This window comes from Clytia hemisphaerica, unplaced genomic scaffold (assembly GCF_902728285.1).
Source record: "Clytia hemisphaerica strain Z4C2 unplaced genomic scaffold, Clytia hemisphaerica genome assembly, whole genome shotgun sequence".
NCBI lineage: Eukaryota > Metazoa > Cnidaria > Hydrozoa > Leptothecata > Clytiidae > Clytia > Clytia hemisphaerica.
The window spans coordinates 165,819-189,512 of record NW_027103734.1 but is presented as its reverse complement, the minus strand read 5'-3'; the positions used below and the strand labels follow the sequence as shown (position 1 = coordinate 189,512).

Here is a 23,694-nt window from a genome sequence, read left to right as displayed (position 1 = left end):
TATTTCAAAATTCATTGCCCTAGAGGGTCTGTTGTGATTGTCTTTTGTCATTCGAGATTTTTCAAACCTACCGCTGCGATCTGCTGCGATGGAGTATTGGTGAGAGAGGGGAGAACGATGAGAGAAGTGTTGCTATTTATAAATCATACTTCATCGCAGAGGTCTCCGTACGGGAATCTTATCAAACAGACAATGTGCACAAAGTGTACTACGAAGCGATAAATGTGAGATACACTCTGGTACAGAGTAATCGCATTAACGCTCACGTTGAGAATAATAAATATTTTATTTTTGACGTTTTTGGACCCTAGTCAAACTCGGAACAAATCCTTTTCATTATTTTTTTTATTCATAGAATTATATTTCACAGGTCTATCGACCTCTACGAAATAATTTAGATTTATAAATATTGTCTACTTCTTCATCTGTCGTCCATTCGTCAGAAGATATGGACAGAGAAGACGTTGTTTTGGTCTTTGTCCTAGGTTTTCGAACTAGGCGAAGGTTTGTTCTAGGGCTTCCTCTTACATGCCAAACGAAATCATCATTTTTTGAATTCATTTTATTCGCCTTTTGGCACATATCTTTAATAATTTTTCTTTCGTTGATGGTGAAGTCGTCTGTAATGCTAAAGCCACCAATTTCATTGAATCGTTTCAGCTTATGCAGATTTTGCATTATCCGTTCTTTTTCCTCTATACTTTTTAAGATCAACTTGATTGGACGCCAATGTAGCCCTTTTCTGTTTTGTCCAAACGCATCTATCGGCGGCATCCAATAATCAGTTGAAAGTTGCCCTGAAAACGCTTTTACACGCTTATATGTATTTCGCGAGTTAACAATCTCGCGCGATTTTGGGAGTTCTTTTTCGCGAAGAAAGTGAAAATTCGCGAAAACGCGATAGTTAATCCGATAATAGTAGGAAAATATTGAGGAAAAGCCTTATGACTACATACTAACTTTCCAAATATCCATTAATATAACTCCCTTTCATTCAACTATAGGATGATTCTGGACGTGAAGTGGAAGTCACCACTCTACGTGAAGGTCAATATTTCGGAGAACTTGCACTCGTCACACATAAACCGCGCGCTGCATCCGTTTACTCTAAAGGAGACTGTAAAGTAGCAGGTAAGGCTTTACTTTATACTTGAGTTTCGCCATTAGAACCTTCTATTAGATACAATCAGGGACAAAATACTTGGCACAAAAGGGAAATTCACCGGGGTGTTTTGAAACCACAATCGATTTGTAAGTGCTCTAAAGTAGGTTCGAAGGGTAGAGTTTTAACTCTGAGTTTTAACGCTAGACTTAAGACTTATGATCCAGTAGGGCTTGAAATATAGCCTAGAAACCAATAAATCCCTCCCAGATCGAAATAATCGATGAAATCAAGTTGAGGGCCTGAAATTGACATTCTTGCTCGAACTTCAATTTTCGAAAAATGGTAAATTAGCCAAAAGTGCAAATATATTATGGCACGGATTGTACCTTATTGGTATTATATTTCGCGTGTATTAAATTTCGCGATTTTTTAGGCCAAATTTCGCGAAATCTAATACCATTTAAATTTTTCAAAAATACAAAATCGCGAAATTAAATACACGCGAAAAATTTTCGAAATAGGTCAAAAATCGAAAATACTTATTTGTTACACTTTGTTACTATTTTTGGTATGTTTACACCCAATACGTTGTGTTTCAAGCGAAATCAGTCATTTTCTTGCCTCATTCCCACTTTTTGAAAATGCCCAATTTAGTGAATCGCGAAATTTAGTACACGCGAAAAACGTTTCCTCAAAAAAATTTCGCGAATCGCGAAATATAATACCAATAAGGTACATGTTTTTTTTTAAGAAACTAGTTTTACTAAGCAGCGTCGATGTTTATTAAGAAATCGGCCTTTTGAGCTTTAAACGTTTCTTGCATGTTTCTAAACTTTTGACATAATCAGCCTCATGGAAGGCTGGATTGGAAGGTAAAAAAAAAAAAAATTAAAAAATGTAATTTTCTCAGCCTCAGCATGTTTCTTAGATGTTTCTAAGTTTTTAGGCATTCAGAGCCTCATGTTTCTTAAAAGTGTGTTTCTTAAAAAAAGAAAACGTGTAGGAATAACTTGACTAGCCGTAATGTGGAAGAGTCTTCCCCAAAACTTTGCTGTATAAATGATGTTTCTGAAGTATTGATTTGCTTCGGAAGATCAATGAAATATGCTTGCTTATCTTTTTAAAGAGATTTTGTAAAACTATTACGGTTTTTTTAATGTTCAAACTAAAATGTAAAGACTTGGATGTTATTTTCTTTTAATACTTATATCGTCATGTCAACTGATTTGCCATCAAGTGACAACTCAAGGCTAGTGTATTGCCTGCCACCCTCATTCTTCATAGCGAACTACGTGTTTTTTTTATAAGCAAGTGTCTACCCCTATATCAGACTTGCATTATGCTTAACATTTTATTGTTCTTAAACAATAGAGCTATTGTTCTTAAACAATAGAGCCATTGTTTAGGTACCTAAAACGGAGCCTGTATATTCTTATAAACGTCATGCTTATAATAAAAAAACATGTATTCAAAGCTAAGTTTTTTAAGCTTTCATTTATATTTTAGCATTAGACATTTTGGCATTCGAACGATTGTTGGGATCTTGTATGGAAGTCATGAAGCGAAGCATAGGAGATTACGAAGAACAACTCAAAAAACTGGGTTTGAGTAATCGAGACCTAAGAGGAAAGTAAACAAAAAAAAATAATCGAGAACTTTATATAGAGTTATTGTTCGATTATAGGGCGAAAAGATTGCAAAGATAAATTTAGTATTTGATGCATGATGGGTTTTGCAAATCCTTTAGATTTTTTACAATTTTTAAGGACTGGGCACCAGTATTGTGTCTTCTTAAAAGGGTCAGGCTTTCCTAAGGCTGTTATGATCGCCTATAGTAGAAGATCCGCCTGTTTCAGAATGAAGAAATTTTATGAAGTAGGTATTATAAGCTTGCCAGCCTGCTTGTCTAGACATGAGGCAAGCTGATAAGGGTGGGAAGGGCAACTTTTAAACATCAGAAGTTTTGAAATTATTAGTTTTAGTCATAATTTATTTTTAGCTATAACTATATTATTTTTCGTTTTAAAAACGTTATTCAAAGTTATATCATTTTCAAAGGCTAAAAGATTTGAACATGATACGACTTTGAATATGTTTTTTTTGTTATTTTAAAATTGATATTGTTCTCTTTGTTATTTTCACAGAGCAAGTTTGCCGAGCGCTCTCTGTTCTTTTTCACATCTTTGCAGCACCTGCTCAACTTTTAAATATCATAGTTTCAAAATTACATTGTTTTCACATTATGTTCTCGAACTTCGAAGTTTAGTCAAATTTAGTTTCGCGAGAATTAATCCGCGATTTCGAGCCTATTTTAATCGCAGAAATTAAATCCTTGCTGATTTTTAAAATTCAGATTTTTGGCGTTAATTGGCATTTCTAAAGGTTATTTTCACTTGATTTTTGGCTGATTTGCGAAAACATTCAAAAAGTTGATACGCTAAAATAATTTTTTTTTTGATCGTAAAATCTAGCGAAAGTTTATCAGTTAGTTACGAAAGTGGAATTACGTTAGCGATAGCTTGTGTCTTGCACTAATGTTCTTATTGATGTTTGTATGCCGTTTGCATGAATTGAACTTGAGAGCTTGTAAAATTTCTTCCCAACATGTTTCTTTCTGGTTTTAACAATTTTTTCAACGAGGGTTAAGTTACAACATTAATGATGTAAATAGAATATTATTTGAAAGTGTAATTGTACCCTTACTTTAATTCGTATAAAAATGTAGATAATTCTTTAATGTCAATCCTTATTTTTTTGTGTGCGTTCGATCAACAAGTCTTGTTTTGTGAATGCTCCTGAATAGACCTTATCGAGGTTTTTGATTTTTCTAAAAAAGCGATGCATTGTGGGATTGTTTCGAGTGTATTACAATAGAAATCTTTTAGGAATTCCTTGAGGGAATTCTATTGTAACACTCTAAGCAATCCCATGATGCATCACTTATTTAGAAAAATTAAAAACTCCGATAAGGTCTATTACGCTACTACGCCTGACCTAAGTAAGCATTCCCCTCTCTCTATCTGCTTGAGTATCCCACTCGACTTCATTGCGCATGTGCACAAAATAGCGTTTGACGTTTTTCGTTATTTCAAACTTATTATTATTATTACTGTTATTTTATCAAAGAAAGACAATTTCAATTTCACTAATTATGTAAATTATATTTTTATATCCTTTATAAATGGGCTATAACATAGATTTATAAAGCCCGAAGCGTACTTTTGCTGAAAAGTGTGCCGTGGACAGAAGCTTCGCGGGTTTTCGAAAACAATAGCAACAATATTATTTCCGATATACACTTTTTTGCCTGCGATGGCTTAAGGGCTCTGACCATAGTCCAAAAGTTGATTTTGGTATTTGAACATAAAAGTTATATTTCAGGTTCCTTAACACTTTTAACAAAGAATTGCCTTTATAAATTGCTTTTTAATCAAATCCCTTAAGAGTAATTAAGAATTTAATTGCAAAAATGACGTTATGAACTTTAAAAAGATGTTAATAATATGTTGCATCACCCTCTTTTACAAAAAGTGCTTAGTTTTAATGGGTAATTAACTTTTTTGTTTCAAAATTTCTTTACACTGTCCGCAAAGAATTGAACTATTTTAAATTTTGCGGAAAATCTTTCTAAAAAGATGTGTCAAAAGTTATGACTGTTTTTTTTTAAGCAAAATCCAGATGAAAAATTGATGAAAAAAAACCACTATTTTTTGAAGATTTCGAGACAAAGAAGCATTTACAAAAATTTTCCGCAAAAACTTTTATTGTTCGGTAAAAGATACACCATCTTCTGCGAAAAAATTTTCAAAATGTTTTTTCTTCGCCGAAACTAAGCTCTTCAAAGTTGAAATACTCTTCCTCGCAAAAGTCTTCATTTTCTTCTTCATCAAATTTTTTCAATGCAATTTTTAAATTTTCAGATTCAGGAATAGTTTTTCTAACAGAAAATGTATAACATGACATAGTTTTGTTGGTTATATCAGTCAGAAAACACATTTTAAACACGGCAATTATGAAAAATTCACTATGGTCAGAGCCCTTAAAGCACTACATATAGCCGTCACGCGGGTGACGTCTAGTATAGGCTAGATGTTCTTATAAGAAAACTAATCAAGAGATGGTCCATTGGAAGGGTGCGAAAAGTGATAACGAAGTATTCTTGGAGTAATCTTGGAAAATCCGACCCTTTATTGGAAAGATCTTGGTCCAATATCAATAGTTGTTCGAGTACTATTTGCAGGTGCCTAAAAGATGCCTTGCTCGCTTGTTAATTTTGCGATTTTTTATAACACCCTCGCTCATTCTTTAATCTTTGAAAATATTTTCAGCTGTGAGAAGAAGTGTCATTTATTTCATGATCTACTCTTTTGTACTCCATTGTAGGAGGAGGGGGGTTATTTTCTAACTTTCAATTTTTTCAACCCAAAGAATCACTTTTTAAACACAAAGAATCACTTTATAATGAATTTTTGCCAAAAATGTGAAAAAACTTCATTTTCCTAAAGAAATTCACCCCCCTATTTTTATGACTTTTTGCCAAAAGTGTGAAATTCACCCCCACCCATTTTATGAAGTTCTACCTCCACCGCTTATTCTACTCCCCCTACAATTAAGCACAGAAGAGTGTTATGTATTTAAACGTACAATTTCCAACCCCCGATAATTAGGTCTCTCCGCTAATTAAAATTTCAAAACTTTTCCAACCCTCTCCCTAAAAATTAGGCACCTGAGAGTATATTTACAATAGGTTTTTGAAGGTACAAAAAAATCACATAAAGCATGAGACAGCATCTTTCTTTAGTTCTCATCGTCGTCATCTTCATTATTTTTCGGCTGCCGGTTCCGTCTCAAAATATCTCCAGGACTTGGGTAGGGTCGTTGTTGAAATAGTGGGCCGTTTGCAGTCGTATCAACTCCCGTTTTGACGTCAGCGTCTTCACGTAAACCACTCGACCATGAGCCACTGAAACAAACGAACAAAGGGGGAATTATTCAAAGTACCTTAAAGGGATTGATTTTCGCGGGGATTAAATTTCTCGGATTATGCGGATCTTGCGGATTTGGTTGTCATCCGCGAAAATAAGTCGCAATGGAAATTCTGAAAAGGTCTTATCCGCAAAATTCTGAATAAGATTCCAAAAATGTAAATAGACCAGTTTTATTTTAAATGTTTACCGCCATCAAAGAAGCGCTAATAATGTGTATTTCAGCAACCAACATGCATATTCAGCAGTAAAATGCAAAAGAGTCAAAATCGCACAAAATCGTGAAAATATTATCTCATAATAGTCATCCGCGAAAACAAGTCCTCACGAAATGTTAAAGTTTCATTGATGAGATCAATACGAAATTCAATTCCCGTGAGAATTAATGCCGTTAAAGTATCTGTTTCTATCCTAAGACTAAATGATGTCAAAGCTTAGAAGGTTTTGGTGCCATAAGATAAACCCTTAAGTCCGGTCTCCACTTTCGCGCAACATGAGCGAAACCTTTTGACGTTTTTGGTAATTGGCTGGTTGAAAAATGAAGCAATTCCATTGGTTGAAAATGACGGAAGGGATGAAAAAAGTAGAACTTCCTTCAATCCACTTTTTTTTTGTTCGCGCGAAACTTTTTTATGATGCACTCTTTTCTTCAAAAAAGGTTAAGAAAAAAACTGTCGCCCATTTTGCGCGAAAGAGGAGACCGGCCTTTAGCGCTTCTTTTTTAGTTGTTTTACTTTTTTTTCTAGACATTTATAATCCATGGAATAATTTTGACATTTACTCAACATGATTTCAGATGGGGATGCGCGTCAATCAGAATATCAAGTTGCACTTGACTCTCGCTTATTTGTTCGAATACATGTTTTTTATAAGCAAGTGTCTACCCCTATATCAAGCTCGCATTATGCTTAGCATTCTTATCGTTCTCAAAAAATAGAGCCATTGTTTAGCTAAAAAACTGAGCCAGCATATGCTTATAAACGTTAAGCTTTTAAAAGAAAATGCATGTAATAAAAAGAGTCGGATTATAAATGGTGTTTTAAAAGATGACGGGGTGACGGAAATTGTTAAGTGAGTTTTAAAAGGGTTTCGTCGTGACTGGACAGGTTAGTTAGTTCGATTCACAGAAAGATTCGAAAAAGCGATAGTTTAGATTGCTTGTGGATTGATTCGTTTCATATCGTCCCGGATTGTCACGTGTTTACGATAAGAAAGCCTGGCTTAAAGACATGGCTCAAAACAACTTACCGAGCAACATCAGAGTACGAAGCAGGATCCATAGGATCAAGTGTGTCATCGTCTGAAAAAATTAAATAAAAGTTAAAGGTTTTGTTTGTAGATAAGTGTTTCCGTTTCATATCAGACACATATTTCATATCAGGACAGTGTCTTGCTATTGTTATATTAGTATAGGGGAATTAGGTCATAACCTTAAAAATTGATATAAAGCTGAAATTTTGCACAGAGTTCAGGGAAGGTGTCAGGAAACCCACATTAAAACCCTCCACCTTCAGCACCTTGGCATCCCCAGTTATAACGTCATAATCAATGATGACTGTCACATATTTTGGTCAAAATTCAAGTTGTCCAAATATGCAAGCTTTATATATCAATTGATCGCAAATTGAAAGATGAACAACTTTTTACCTTGTGAAAAATCCTGAAAATGTACTGAATGTGAGTAAAATCAAGGACAAAGTCAATGACGTCATCAGGACAAAAATCCTAGAAATTCAAGTTTGCCAAATATACAAGTATTATATATCAATCGATCGTAAATTGAAAGCTGAACAACTTTTTTGCCTACGGAAAATCCTGAAAATGTACTGAATGTGAGTAAAATGGAATATTCCCTCTGACGTCATCAGGGTAAAAATACTAACGGTAGTTAAATTTAGTTTATTTGTTGTCTATTACCAAATCTGACCAAATACCAGCCCAAAATCTGTTTGATCATCTCACTGCGTGTCGTCCGGCCTCGAACTGTTCTTGAAGCCATCCATTAGAAGATGTCCAACTCTCCACCTCTTGGACAGATTCGTGAGCACTTTGCATAGTTTCGATGACCAGTAGCTGCGAATAGGTTTTGCATCTTGATGATTGATTGGATATGAAGGTGCCAACTGGCCAATTACAGCTTCTCTCAGCAACGATGAATTCTTTTACCACTTTGATATAATTGATGTAGGATAACCAAAGCTTTGCAGTTCGCGATTTTTCCGACATTGTGTTTGAAAACGTTGCAATACTCTCCTCCATATCTCTGATGGCCTTGGATTCACTAAGTGTCACAAGATTGTCGTTCGTGAAGCCTTCATCCATTGCCTTCTTATACGATGACTCGAGATCTTCAATAACCAACTTGTTTTCGTCGACTAAATTGCATGTAATATGGTTGATAAGAGCACTTTGTACCAGAAGATGGGCCCTATTTTATTTTCATGAACTCTTCCATGAAAAATTTGCTCATGTGTTTAAAACCAATTATATCGCTTCGCCCTTCACTTTGAATGAAATATATATGATCTTTATAGTTTTGCATTAGTTAATCGTTTTCGAATAATTTCTATGGTAGCAGTCAGTTCCATTACTCAACTCGACCATCTTGTCATAAATTTCAGTAAGAGTGTACAGTTTGGATTGCGTCGGGTTTTCTACCTGAAAATGTGTCGTTATTGTCGCCGTTGGATTTGATCAGACGGAAACCATTCATGCATACGATGTGGTATACAGCTTCCTCTGCAACTAGGTCAATGCAAGAGTTTAAACGATCATGCACCTTCGCTCCCCAGTCATCGGCTCTCTCTCGTGAACATTCAAGTAAGCGGTTTTTAATAGGTAGGGTTTCCACTTTTATGACAGTTGAATATTTAGGGTTGGCTTTTCTGTTGCACAAAAAACAGTTTTTCTTCCAATCAAAGACTGGCTCGGCGGAACACGATGATCTTAAACGTTTTGCAGGTCGGTTGTCTGAGTTGACTGGGATACTACGCTTATCGATAATCTTTTTCCTACATGCTTCGTGTACTCTGATTTTATTGCTTGAACTCGCCTCTTTCAGCTCCCTTTAGGAAGGGAAAAATTGACGCATATTTTACAAATCTAAATAATAGAACTAGCAAATATGAACAAATCGACGAGATTAAAGTGGACCTAGGAAAATCTAAAGCTCAGATTACGTCTTTTACTTTTTTGTACCAAGTATATCAAAATTCCTATGTAATTATTTAATTAATCAAGTCTTTAAAGAATTACATCTAAAAATTAAACTTTATAAATAAAGAAGAATAGACTGAGACATGAAATCAAAATAGTCTAAATCTAAGAATGATAACTACCGATTATTGTCTATTATGCAATTAGCAACATGAAGGTTCTACCCATTTTACTCACATTCAGTACATTTTCAGGATTTTCTGTAAGCAAAAAAGTTGTCCAGCCCTCAATTTACGATCGATTGATATATAATACTTGTAGGTTTGGCAAACTTGAATTTCTAGGATTTTTGTCCTGATGACGTCATTGACTTTGTCCTTGATTTTACTCACATTCAGTACATTTTCAGGATTTTTCACAAGGTAAAAAGTTGTTCATCTTTTAATTTGCGATCGATTGATATATAAAACTTGCATATTTGGACAACTTGAATTTTGACCAAAATATGTGACAGTCATCATTGATTATGACGTCATAACTGGGGATGCCAAGGTGCTGAAGGTGGGGGGGGGGGTTTTTTTTTAATGTGGGGTTTCCTGACACCTTCCCTGAACTCTGTGCAAAATTTCAGCTTTATATCAATTTTTTTAAGGTTCGGTTGATTTTTTGACTAATTCCCCTATACTATATTGTTATATTGCTTATATAAGCAAAAAAATGTTTTCCTTTCCTCTTTCTGACCAATCTTGCTTCACATCTGTGTCAATTCAATGTGACAAAAGTTTGTAAATTAAAATTGATGAGTAAAACTTTATCACTCTTATTTAAAAACAAAACCTTTAAATGGTTAATCCATCCAGTGCGCAACCTTTTTTCTAAAAATGTTAAAATTTTCAAACTTTTTTACTTTAGAGTAAGACAAAAGTTTTGGTACCATTAGAAAGGTACTTTCCATACTCTTTCTAAAAGACATTCTATTTATTATTTATGCCCTTTTAAAATAAGTGGTCAGGAGATATAGTCTGAGAGAGGTGTTCCCAAAATATAAACTCCTAAAGTTTACGCATAATTAGACTCAAAACAAAAGAATTCCGTCACGTCACGCTAATTGTGCAGATTTTTTTGATCAACAACAAACGCATAGTGTGCAGAGGGGTCTGAACCCCCCCATTAATATTTCATCCCCCCTATAAAGGTATCCCCCCTATTTTTTAAATTTTTTGATCCCACACCATTTACAGGGGTCCGAGCCCCCAGCATATAATTTGTACTCCCAGTATTGGGGAAGAATTTTGATGAATGAAATATATTTTTCAGTGTGAATTCGTACCAATAGTCAATGAACTTGAAAACACTAGCAAATAAACAGTAAACTAATAATAGTAAAACTAGGAAAAATAAGAAATAAGACTTTTTTAACCAAAAAAGTTACTATCCCCCCCATTTTTATTTGATCCCCCCCTATAAGCTCAAACCCCCCATTTTAACTGGAAAATTGCCCATCCCCCCCTATAAAGCCTTCCTTGAAAACTCGGATCCCCCCCCCTTAAAAAAAGGGGGGGGGTTCATACTATGAAACGAGATCCATCAACCAAAACTAACTCCCTTAAGGGAAAAGGATCTGGTATACAGGGTGTCCGGAAAAAGAGTATCGAGTTTAAACATGATTCTGAATAGAAGGTTGTAACGTGTGTTTAACAAATTGTAAGAAAATATAAATCAACACAATAATTGTTTCTACAACAGTCAGTATATGATTGAAAGGAATTAACTTTCTTTACAATTCTCATGACGTTAAAGTTATTGAGAATTGGTTTTTGTAAAAGTTATTCATAAAAGATGTCTCTCGTGACAAATAATATAACACAGAGAGACACTTTGATAAACACATAGCAAATTTAGTGAAACACCCACAAGAACTTTCTTTCCATAGAAGTGTTTCGACTCGATACTTTTTTTCCGGACACCCTGTATGACGAGCCAAATTTCCATTGTTTTCAAGAAGAAGCTGTTTTCCATCTCTTTACACTTATCTGAATGAATGAACTAATAGGACGAATGAACGAGTACCTTTTTTCCCTTTTCGATAAGGAGCGTTCTTTTCCCTCTGCTTTTGTGCCTGAACGAAAAAAAGGGAAAAAGGTTAGTCTTAAGGTTAAGAAGACAAACACAATTTAAAAAAGGAGAACAAAAACTTAAAAGCAGGTAAAAAATCGAGTTATCAAATTGCAAGTTATGTTATAGAATGTACCAAATGAAATCAAGAATTTGCAAAAGATGACGTCGCTTTTTTCACATCTCGGTTTTTTGACTCGGTAAAAATAACTCGGGAGCCTCTAGAACATCTATTAACACTAGTACCCAATTCCTCTCGCATTTTACGGGTTGACTCTAGCCCGGGGTCCACTTAAAGCTTTTTTTCATAGACTGGATGACACGATGACGGTGGTAAACAAAAATTATCAGAAAGAAAAGCCGACACAAAACGTCGTGTCAACGTTTATCTAACGTTCACAACATCCGTATAACGTTAGATGAACGCTGAAACAACGTTGTGTGCCACCAACTCACTTTCAACAAACTAGGATGCTTGCCAACTTTCACTTTCGATTTCAAGGTTCGAGTTTCTTCAGAATGTCTCAATGCGTCCGTTTTATCTTTCTCTTCTGGAATGAAAAATTTAAGCTTCACATATTTTTTATAAGAACAAACTATTATAAGAACCATGACCAAAATATTTATAAGAACAAGATAGTTTAAGTCTCTAGAACACGTCAGAAAAACAAAAATTCAATGGGGATCGAAAAAATAGCACAATATTTTGCAGTGAGATTTAGTTTATTTGATTATTTTCTGTGGCGACAAAAAATTGACTATAATTTCTCAACTGGGGATAATAATTTCCAGTGGGATAGGGGTTGAGAGAAGTGAGAAAGGGGTTTATTCTTCGTTATCTAGTAGTCCCTCCATCTCCCCATCTATTCTTTTTTATGATATAGAGGGGGAGGGGCGCCCCTCATGCTACTGAGGAGACCAGAAACCTTGTTCTGTAACTTGGTCTAATGTCGACATCCCTCCTCTAAATTCGACACCCTTTTCTAGAGCTGAAAAATAAAAAAAGGTTGAAATTATTTTTCTTTGCTTAGTGGTGAGGGAGGATAAATCTTTTTGTAATCCCCGATTCCGAGTTTCATATTATTCTTATCTCTAAAGAAGGGTGTCGGAATTAGAAGATTGATGTCGATGTCGACATTAGACCAACTTACGGTTCTAGTTTAAAAGAAAAGTCGAGTTATTATACCAGCCAGCTATTACAAACAAAATAAATTATCTTGTACCTAGGTAACAGTTGTGTTGTAAAAGACAAATCAATTTCTGCTGGAGTAATTGATTATTCAAAAAACCGTCGCGTTCTCACAAACGACCAAACGACTTTATTAAAGCAATAAATCAAACCTGCGTTTTGCCAACAGGCGGGGTATGTGATATCCGCCCTCGGGTCATTTGGGTGGCGCCATGATACTTGATTAGTATGCACGTTCCAAAAGTAATCACGATTTCTGTGAGACGAAAATTACATAAATCATTACGTCAAAAAAAAGCAGCTTCAGATTTTCAGGCCTTACGCTAGGAGTTTTACGCTCGAAAAAAAGGAAGATATGACATTGCCTTAAAACAATATAAATATACTTTTTATGACGTAGCCTACTTAATTCGTATATAACTGCTTTCTTTTTATATTATGTTATATCTACACTTTATGACTTGCCGGAATGACTTGAACATGACCTTTTCAACGAGCACAAAACCGCTATCTAATTCGAATTCTATCAAAAGTTATAGTCTTTTCCGTCTCCGCTGCAAATTATATTGAGACAGAGTTATCCCTAAATGTTTAAGAGTAATGAAAAAAAAATTTGGTATAAACTTTGGACAATCTGGAGCAGCCCAATCTTGTAAAATCTAAGCTAAGTACAATCAAGGATAACTTTGGATATAGTTTTCTTAATCAAGTACAATTCCAGTACATTTCAATTTTTCCCTGATATCCAGGGATTTTTGCTCCCAAGGTGTACTTTGTTTTGTATTTGATTTGTCCAAAGGATAACCAAGGATTGTCCTTGATTTGAATACCAGGCTATCTTTTCAATCTCCAAAGCCTATTCAATTATGTTGGGGATTGGATATCTATTGATTTCACAGAGAAATTTAATCCAATTCCAATTATCCTAAGCCCAATTTAGATAACGAGTTTTATGAATTTTGTTCTATTTGAGTTTTTTTTTGCTTTTTTTGGGACACACTGACACACATTCTTACGACATGTATAGATTTTCTCAAGATAAGAATGCAAATGTTTTCAATCTCAGAACAGCCTCACTGAGCCAGGAGAGTCAACAATATTTTCAATCTATAGAACAACCTCACTGAGACAGGGGAGTCAGAAATAGTTTCAAACTACAGAAAACTCACTGAGACAGGGGAGTCAACAATGTTTTCAATCTCTAGAAAACCTCAGTGAGACAGGGGAGTTACAATGTTTTCAATCTCTAAAAAACTTCACTGAGACACAGGGGAGTCAACAATGTTTTCAATCTCAGAACAACCTCACTGAGACAGGGAAGTCGACAATGTTTCAATCAATCTATAGAAAACCTCACTGAGACAGGGGAGTCAACAATGTTTTCAATCAATCTATAGAAAACCTCACTGAGAAAGGGGAGTCGACAATGTTTCAATCAATCTATAGAAAACCTCACTGAGACAGGGGAGTCAACAATGTTTTCAATTTCTAGAAAACCTCACTTAGACAGGGGAGTCAAACATGTTTAAAATCTATAGAAAAAAAACTCACTGAGACAGGGGAGGCATCAATGCTTTCAATCTTTAGAAAACCTCACTGAGACAGGGAGTCAAGAATGTTTTCAATCTATAGAAAACCTCACTGAGACAGGGGAGTCAAGAATGTTTTAAAATGTATAGAAAAAAACTTACTGAGACAGGGGATTCAAGACTGTTTTCAATCTCTAGAGTAGAAAACCTCACTGAGACAGGGAAGTCACAATGTTTTCAATCTCTAGAAAACCTTACAGAGACAGGAGAGGCAACAAAGTTTTCAATCAATCTATAGAAAACCTCACTGAGACAGTGAAGTCGACAATGTTTTCAATCTCTAGAAAACTTCACTGAGACAGGGGAGTCAACAATGTTTTCAATCTATAGAAAACCTCACTGAGACAGGGAGTCAACAATGTTTTCAATCAATCTATAGAAAATCTCACTGAGACAGGGAAGTCGACAATGTTTTCAATCTCTAGAAAACTTCACTGAGACAGGGGAGTCAACAATGTTTTCAATCTATAGAAAACCTCACTGAGACAGGGGAGTCAACAATGTTTTCAATTTATAGAAAACCTCACTGAGACAGGGGAGTCAACAATGTTTTCAATTTATAGAAAACCTCACTGAGACAGGGGAGTCGACAATGTTTTCAATTTATAGAAAACCTCACTGAGACAGGAGAGTCAACAATGTTTTCAATCAATCTATAGAAAACCTCACTGAGACAGGGGAGTCAACAATGCTTTCAGTCTAAAGAAAACCTCACTGAGACAAGAAAGGCAACAATGTTTTCAATCTCTAGAAAACCTCACTGAGACAGGGAAGTCGACAATGTTTTCAGTCTATAGAAAACCTCACTGAGACAGGGGAGTCAACAATGTTTTCAATCAATCTATAGAAAACCTCACTGAGACAGGGAAGTCGACAATGTTTTCAATCTCTAGAAAACTTCACTGAGACAGAGGAGTCAACAATGTTTTCAATCTCTAGAAAACCTCACTGAGACAGGGAAGTCGACAATGATTTCAATCTTTAGAAAACCTCATTGAGACAGGGGAGTCAACAATGTTTTCAATCTATAGAAAACCTCACTGAGACAGGGGAGTCAACAATGTTTTCAATTTATAGAAAACCTCACTGAGACAGGGGAGTCAACAATGTTTTCAATTTATAGAAAACCTCACTGAGACAGGGAGTCAACAATGTTTTCAATTTATAGAAAACCTCACTGAGACAGGGGAGTCAACAATGTTTTCAATTTATAGAAAACCTCACGGAGACAGGGGAGTCGACAATGTTTTCAATTTTATAGAAAACCTCACTGAGACAGGGGAGTCAACAATGTTTTCAATCAATCTATAGAAAACCTCACTGAGACAGGGGAGTCAACAATGCTTTCAGTCTATAGAAAACCTCACTGAGACAGGGGAGTCAACAATGCTTTCAGCCTATAGAAAACCTCACTGAGACAGGAAAGGCAACAATGTTTTCAATCTCTAGAAAACCTCACTGAGACAGGGAAGTCGACAATGTTTTCAGTCTATAGAAAACCTCACTGAGACAGGGGAGTCAACAATGTTTTCAATCAATCTATAGAAAACCTCACTGAGACAGGGGAGTCAACAATGTTTTAAATCTTTAGAAAACCTCACTGAGACAAGGGAGTCAGAAATGATGCGAGGCATCAATGTTTTCAATCTCTAGAGTAGAAAATCTCACTGAGACAGGGGAGGCAACGATGTTTTCAATCTCTAGAGTAGAAAACCTCACCGAGACAGGCGAGGCAACAATGTTTTCAATCTCTAGAGTAGAAAATCTCACTGAGACAGGCGAGACAACAATGTTTTCAATCTCTAGAGTAGAAAATCTCACTGAGACAGGAGAGTCAACAATGTTTTCAATCTCTAAAAAACCTCAATGAGACAGGGAAGTCTACAATGTTTTCAATCTCAGAACAACCTCACTGAGACAGGGGAGTCGAAAATGTTTTCAATCTCTAGAGAAACACAAATGAACAGAAAAACACAAGAAAAAGACTTACGTTTCAGGATCTGGGACTTTGAACCATCCTGGTGGAAGCGGCTGTTGTCGGTAACTCTAGTGAGGAAAAAATAAGAGTATTTGGCAGACCCTCAAATTTTTTAAATTTTAAAATTGTCTCAAAGAAGGGGGAAGGGGACCAAATTTTGGTGCGACATGGTTCAATTCTTCCAACAAATTGGTTTCTGATGTTGGACTATTTATTTAACTTCAGCAGTATGTTCATAATGTAAATGAGGCGTAATTCATTATTATATTTTGTGTGATTAATTCTTAACAACCCTACTAATGACATACTTGTTTTCTTCTTTATAAGCATTGCGCTTATAAGCATAACTAGGCTCATATATATGGCAAACGTTTAAGCATATGCTAAACATTACCTTGAGCCCTCATACTCAGAATTTGTTTCTTCTTGACTGGAATTTTAGATGTTGTGCTTTGGCTGAAAAGTGTGCCGTGGTTAGGTAGGAAATCCTACCTCGGTCACGTGACTTTACAATAAAATTTCAGCGCTTGACCAATCAGAAGCTTCGCGGATTTTCGAAAACAATAGCAACTCTATTTTGTGCAGTGTTCACTTTTTTTGCCTACGAAGGCTTAAAGAACTCCATCTAGCACTTCGAGCTTTTCAAAAATCTGTGACCGCAATGCCATAAGAGACGATCATAATTTTCAAATAAAACACGTAGTGTAAGCAGGGTATTGTTTACAAGAAATTTCCTTCTTTACCTTACAAGCGAAATGGATTTTCTCTGTTTGTATTCGCCCTCGCCATCACAAGACATTTTAAATCAAAATATCATTGGAATGTAAACAAGATTCAACGATTCAATATCCCTTACCACTACAAGATCAATTTTCTGCCATCCCCCCGTAATGGGGCGGTGATGACGCGTTGTTTATAACATCAATAGAAAAAAATATGAAATAAGATACTGAAAGCTACGTAACACGCTGAAACAACATTTGTGTTATCATAGTTATTTACTTAGTGTACTTTCATGTCAGAAAAAGTACGCAATTAAATGGTCGCGAAAAAATTCATTATCGCTGACATTTAAGTAGACTAGAAATCTCAATCAAGGTGTAAATTTTGCCAACTCAAACCCCTCTGTCTCAATTGGACACTTCTCTATTTGAAAAATTGCCTAAAAAATGTACAGAGGTGTACAATATCCAGGAAAAAGTACTTAAGTTTCATTCCCTATGGGAAAACACATTTCTTTCATTTTTATCCAAACTGACTTAATAGTCATTATCAGGTCGTTAACACGAATCAATATATAACCTATAAATTTATGAAAAGAAGGACATCGTTTTGAAAACTGCAGAAAATTATTACACCCCTGTCTCACAGCTATGGTGTACTTTTTTCCCACTGTGATGATGAAATCTTTTCGAAATCTTAATGGGGATGGTAAAAATTCTATTGTTGCCAGCTCAAAAGATCCAGGGGGAATGGTTTTGGAGTGCAATTTAACGAAATTCAATTATCTATTTACCCCGTAACAAGTAACCACATTATCAAAAACACGTTTTTCTTTTATAAGAAGAAACTATATAATAAGAACAGGCCAAAATGTTGAGAACAAGCATGGAGGTAATAAAGATATAGATGGAGAGAAAACGTCTCGGTAATGACCTAAATGATCGTTGAAATCTTTTATAAATCTATTCAAAGCGGCTTTTCTTTGATGTGCCATCATTGGAAGCAAAAAAATCCGAAATGCAAATTTATAAGAACAGAAGTGAGAATGTTATCCTGATTGAAATAAACATATTAAGTATGCAAAAAGTTCTTGTTCAAACGCAATACAAAATAATTTTCTCAAAGTCAGGTTACAATTGTTCTATGATTTCATATCGATGTATTTTTGGGCGAACACTGTGCTAATTTTGAGAGTTTCAGCACATTTTCCTTGAAAGTTTCTTCATTATTAATCTTTACGTCTAAAAAGGAGGGGGCTTTCAATTCTGATGGATGATTAATTAAAAGGTTACCTAATCGCAATATAGAATTCTTTTTGAAATTTATCGATGATTTTATGAGAGGGGACCCTTAGAAATATAGGATTTTGTGCTTGTTACGGTAAGCTTTTTCTTATTTTGAGCCGTTTGCTTCCGATGATTAGGTACAATGAAATAAAAGGAGTTAATTCTCCATCTATTTCTTATTACCTCCATGGAACAAGTTAAGAACATCTTAAGGCTTCGCGGAATCGAAAACAGCCAATTTCATAAGGGAAATGGACAAAAATACTAAAAAAATGGCGAAATTAAGAACATATTAAGAAAAAGTTTCAGGCTTAAAACTCAAAAAGTTAAGAACATCGGAAGGCTTTAAAAATTTTTGATGTTCTTATAAAAATAAAACCTAAACGTGTAACTTTCACAGGATGAAAAATTGAACAAAAGGAAGGAATGGTCTTGATTTTTGATGGATGTGAAAATATTCTATATTGATTTTACAAGATCAGCAAAACGCCTATTTATGTATAAACGGCTTTTAAGCCGTATGTTATGATAAGATTCAAATTTCATTATTTTAAGAAGTATCATTATTATCATTGAAAGTAAAGCTCTATTTACACGTAACATTTGTAATTTAAAACTGCCAATGTCAACACATATAAAAAATCTATATTAAAATAAAACAACGTATTTCATGATAAAGTGTTGTATATGAGTTTTTTTGATTTGATTTTGAAAGCAAAATGGCTAATCAAGTGAATACTGGAGGTATCGCTAATCAAACGAATATGGCAGGTATCATGCAGAAAGTTTTGTCTTTGAAACCATTACCAATCGATCCAACCAGATGTACTCTCAACAAATCGTTGCATCAGCAGATTCTCAATAACAGTCAAGCCACGTCAGAAAGACAAGCAAAACAGTTCAACTTGGGCAATTCGCACTGTACAGCAAACCCTATGCACGCAGCCGACTTCGTTCTTGAAAGGGAGTATGGAGACAGTTCTCTTTTCGTTCAAGGTGAACACACCAGTGTTTTCATACCACCCACGTTTGTTTCGAAACAGTACAAAAAGTCTTCTACTGCTATCCTCGATTATGACGTCAAAAAAGACATTGATAGACTTTTGGTTAATTTGAAAGAACATTCACCAACGTATTGGCTGACCAAAGAATTGGAAACTTTTATGCAAACACAAAACAATGATGATTCAATCGACAAGAAGTCGTTTGGGAAATGGATTCTTAACCTTCAAATCATGTATCTGGCAATTAGTGAACTGAAAACTGACCAAGGGACCCTGCCACAAACCACTTTGGATATAGGAGTTTTTGTTCAAGGATGTCTTGCAGTGCTCTCTCCCACATCACCTCTGGGAACACTTCTCCGAAAAAATCCGAAAAACCTCAAAAAGCAGATCAAGCAAATGATTGAAGAAACACCAAGCAATGATTCAAACCTTCGATGGCTATTCACATTAGAACTGTCAGAAGTTGGTGAAAAGGTGGAACACTGGTTATATGACCAGCTTCTACCATTGAAAGATGACATTCTCCAAAACACAGTCGTTCTTTCTTCACTCATTTTCCTGACAAATGTGCAAAAAAAAATGCATAAAGAGACAGATTTTCTAATCATATGTTGGGAACGGAAGCTTATCATTTCAATCGAGCTGAAACGAACAATCGCAGATAATAAAGTCTTCGAGCAGTTGGAATCAAACCATCGGGTTTTCGAGGAAAGGTTAGGTGACCAATTGGTTTCAGGCTGGACGTATTTTCCAGTGGTCGGCGTGGAACACGACAACCTTTCAGTAAAAAGTCAGCATTATATCACAATCCAAACTGACATTAAAAAATGGCTGACCAGTATCTTCAAAAGGTTCCCGACTATTCCAGCAGCGTCCATACCGAATCCATTGGACGAAGCTAAGAAACTACTCAAAATCCTGGTCTTTGCCATCCACGTTTCGAAAAAAGATCAAACCGCACCTATTACTAGCTCAACATGGGTCGAATACACAAGCAATGCAATCGAAAACGTTTCGACTAGCCATAACATTTTATTCTACTCCAACCAACAGATGGCAATAATGAACAATGATGACCAACGCTGCAGGAGAGTGGTCATTAGTGGGCCTTTTGGTGTTGGAAAATCAGTCTTACTTAAACAGAAGGCCATACAATTAAACAAACGACCTGAATACAAAGGAAAAGTTATGATTGTTGTCGATTCGGATTATGACGACAATAAACCCATGCAATTTCATCGTCTGGAGGTTGACTTGGAGAATCAACATGGAATATTTGTTGAAGCGCTTGGTTTGAAATTGGTAGGTAATCAATTCTTTTATGACTGTGATGGATTGATCTTTCATCTTTAACTTGTTGAAGAGTTTAATTCAGCGTCGGTAAGCAAATCGATCATTTCTTTTCCAAAATTTCGGTCATTTTAAACATTTCAAATCAATAAGTCATGAAAATTGTTTGATATTCTTTCTGCTGACTGTTGCTTTATTGTTTAAAAGCAGGAATTGAAAGGACTACAGTATTGCCCTCTCAGCTCAATTCTTCAAAAAAGTCACCTTGATTAACTGAAGGAAAATTCTTTTGGCAAAAAAGAATTCTAACGAGCAAACGAAAATATTTAGCGATAACTAATCGTTAGTAACATTAGTATGAAACACTTAGATATTTCATTCATATATAATTATTGTTGTATGTTTGTATTTTTGTGTCACCACTGACCCATGGGCCCCGGCGAGCCATTTTGAGTGAGGGGGCCAATATTTGGGGGCCAACACTTTCGAAAGAAATATCGCCCACCATGGTTGGGCGACGAATAAAATTCTTCACTTTTTACACCCTCAAAACACCTTAAAACGATTATCTAATTGGGGAGAATAATAGTTTTTGTGGTTTGATTTGATCTCAAACCAGCTTGAAATAGTAAATCTTAAAAACGTATGGTTTACCAAAAAGTGGGGGGGGGGGCATGGACCCATGTGCCCTTTTCGGAATGTTAGTTCTTTTTGGAAAAAGTGACTTTGAGTTTGCCCCAAAAATGTATTCAACCATTTTCGCGCCGCGCTTGTTAAAGCATAGTAAAGCTCTTTCTTCTAAAAAGAGCGTTTGCCGTTAGAAACTTTTTTATAACAATATACTAATAAGAAAAAGTCCTGCGTCAGAACAAGACTACTAAAAATCTTTGTGTTTGTACAGGGTGTCCCGAAAAAAAGTATCGACAATCGTGCCATTTCTACAGAAAGAACTTGTGTTCTTGTGTGTGTTCTTGTGTGTGTTAATACTTTTACCAAGGATTTATTATACACTGGATATACAAGTACCTGATTTTTGCTGATTTCTCATGTTCTCGCAGTAATGATATTATTGTTCACTCTCCTTCCCTCATTAAATGATTTTTCGAAACATTTTAACTGCGTTTTTTATCGAAAATCACTTATCCAATTCCCAAAAGAGACTTAAATTTTCCTGTGAGAGTCAGATTCTTCTATTTAATTGCCAATTATATGCCGTTATGACGTTTCAAGTTGTGAGAAAGATGCAAAAGATGTGTTGTGTATAAGAAATTGAATGTTGACACCGGACATTTTCAAACTTCAACCATAAAAAGAAAAACCTTGCCACCACGTGCTTCCAAAAGATTTTCATACCACGGTGACACCAAGACACTCAAGTCTAATGTTTGTTACTTTTAGCTCTTGTGGTAACAGTTTTGGAAAGATATTCCCAATTGAAAATTTCGTGTTACTATAAGCATTTTGCTTGATTTTTCTTGTCTAATGATGTTTTTCTCACATTAGAATTAACAAATGTATCCGGCTTGGCATTCTAGCCTTACTTTCAATGTTTTTTCCCTGTAAAGGTACGAAAAGAAAACGCTAGAGAACTTTTTTAAAATGAGATTACTAAATATTTTCAAAAATCAGATACTTTCAAGCCGCCATGACAGTTGTCCTTTGCGGACAAAGCTAGAACATCAATTGTTTTCTGAAACAAATGAAATACAATGGTCGCTCTCCACCGTTTTATGAGTCATTTATCCAGTGTCTCTTATAATTCCTTGCTTTTACAAATAACTTTAACGTCATGAAAATTGTAAAGAAAGTTAATTCTTTTTCATCATAATGACTGTTGTAAAAACAATCATTGTGTTGGTATATATATATTTCTTACATTTTGTTAAACACACGTAACAACCTTCTACTCAGAATCATGTTCGAACTCGATACTTTTTTTCCGGACACCCTGTACTGTATGTCAAAAATATTAACGTATTTCAATAGAATGTGATCGGTAATGTCTTTTTCATTTCATTTAATTTTCATTTGATAGTCATCTCAAAGAGGTCATCAAAACACGTGACAACAAAGCATCGTTCATCGATGAGTTTTACACCTGGATATTTTTAAGTCTTATATGGGTCTTATATAAACCGCTGTTCATCATTCATTTTATAGGATCAGAACGTTCACATTCGTTTTGTTGAGATGATTAAAAAACGTGACGTCAAAGCATTGTTCATCGATGAACATGATGTGTATACACAAACTGAAGAATTGTTAAAGGAGGAGGTGATGCCACTCGTTGACTACTTATGGATCGTCCCATCGACAGAATCCTTGAGTGATGGAATTTACCAAGAATTGTCGACTGACTTTTTAGTCGTCAATCTCGAACAGAATTTCAGGAATTCTCAACAAATCGTCAAATCAACCAAATTAGTAGCTGAGGAGAAAGGTTATGAATACAAAGAAGGTATCGTCATGCCACTTGGTAATTTTCCGGATGGTTGCGAGCCAATATTTGTTGACACGTTCGAAGAAGCAGTGAAAGAAGCGAGAAAACGAACAAATGAAGGAATCCTTGTGATAAATAGCCCATTCGATACAAATTCTTATTCTGATGTTCTAGATCGGTTGAACGAGAATTATAAAGAATATGACATTACAAAAAACGATTTTAAAGAAGGAGAAAATCCGTATACGTTTCTTCAGGAAGGTAACATTTTGATCCTTGATGAATTTGCATCTTCTGGATTTGACTGGCCAACAGTTATTGTATTTGAACAAATCAGTATCAACATAACTTACCACGATTGTAATTACATGTTACGGTGTACCACAAACCTCATTGTGGTAAAGGCAAGAGAAGATGAAAGTGATTCAGAGGACACCAGTAGTTGATAATTCTAAGATATTACTTTTAATTTTAAACCAGCACTTTACTCGTTTTGTCGTTTTTTAGATTTTATTATTTTTCTCAATTATTGTAAAAGTATAAGTTTAATGAAAATATACCATCTATACTTTTACATCTTTGTACGCTCAGTCGATATTATTTTACACATAAACTAAACACATTTTAGAAATATTCTTTGATTCTTTCATAATTTATTTTAAATCAGCATTTTACTCAATTTTTCATTTTAATATTAATACACGCTTTTTTTAAAAATAAGAATACACTTTATAAGAATGTCCATGATGAAAATGGCCAAAGAATTAAGAATAATGCTAAGAAGATCACCATCATGGAATAATGCTATTCTCAAGCTAAGAATGCCATTTT

At 35.1% G+C, this 23,694-nt stretch overlaps 3 protein-coding genes across 4 annotated transcripts in view; 2 read left to right on the top strand and 1 right to left on the bottom strand.

The window, feature by feature from the left end:
- LOC136805008 (cAMP-dependent protein kinase type II regulatory subunit-like) overlaps positions 1 to 2,832 on the top strand; it is a 44,083-nt gene extending 41,251 nt beyond the window's left edge. The window contains exons 10-11 of the mRNA XM_067061538.1: positions 1,005 to 1,131; positions 2,612 to 2,832. Of these exons, the coding sequence (XP_066917639.1) occupies positions 1,005 to 1,131; positions 2,612 to 2,739 (255 nt within the window). The 3' untranslated portion in view covers positions 2,740 to 2,832. The remainder of the gene's footprint in view (positions 1 to 1,004; positions 1,132 to 2,611) is intronic.
- The window catches only part of LOC136805039 (polyglutamine-binding protein 1-like), a 44,775-nt gene that overhangs the window by 18,349 nt on the left and 2,732 nt on the right, over positions 1 to 23,694 (bottom strand). The window contains exons 3-8 of one of the 2 annotated variants that reach the window (XM_067061578.1): positions 16,130 to 16,185; positions 12,703 to 12,806; positions 11,818 to 11,912; positions 11,317 to 11,365; positions 7,339 to 7,390; positions 5,867 to 6,068 (exon numbers count right to left, since the gene is read on the bottom strand). In XM_067061578.1, the coding sequence (XP_066917679.1) occupies positions 5,903 to 6,068; positions 7,339 to 7,390; positions 11,317 to 11,365; positions 11,818 to 11,912; positions 12,703 to 12,806; positions 16,130 to 16,185 (522 nt within the window). In that variant the 3' untranslated portion in view covers positions 5,867 to 5,902. Of the gene's footprint in view, positions 1 to 5,785; positions 6,069 to 7,338; positions 7,391 to 11,316; positions 11,366 to 11,817; positions 11,913 to 12,702; positions 12,807 to 16,129; positions 16,186 to 23,694 lie in introns of those variants that run through there. The other variant, XM_067061577.1, reaches the window with a different exon arrangement.
- On the top strand, positions 18,718 to 23,309 carry LOC136805021 (uncharacterized). Its single transcript, XM_067061553.1, has 2 exons — positions 18,718 to 20,435; positions 22,584 to 23,309. The coding sequence occupies exons 1-2, from the start codon at positions 18,846 to 18,848 to the stop codon at positions 23,307 to 23,309; spliced, it is 2,316 nt and encodes a 771-aa protein (XP_066917654.1). The 5' UTR covers positions 18,718 to 18,845.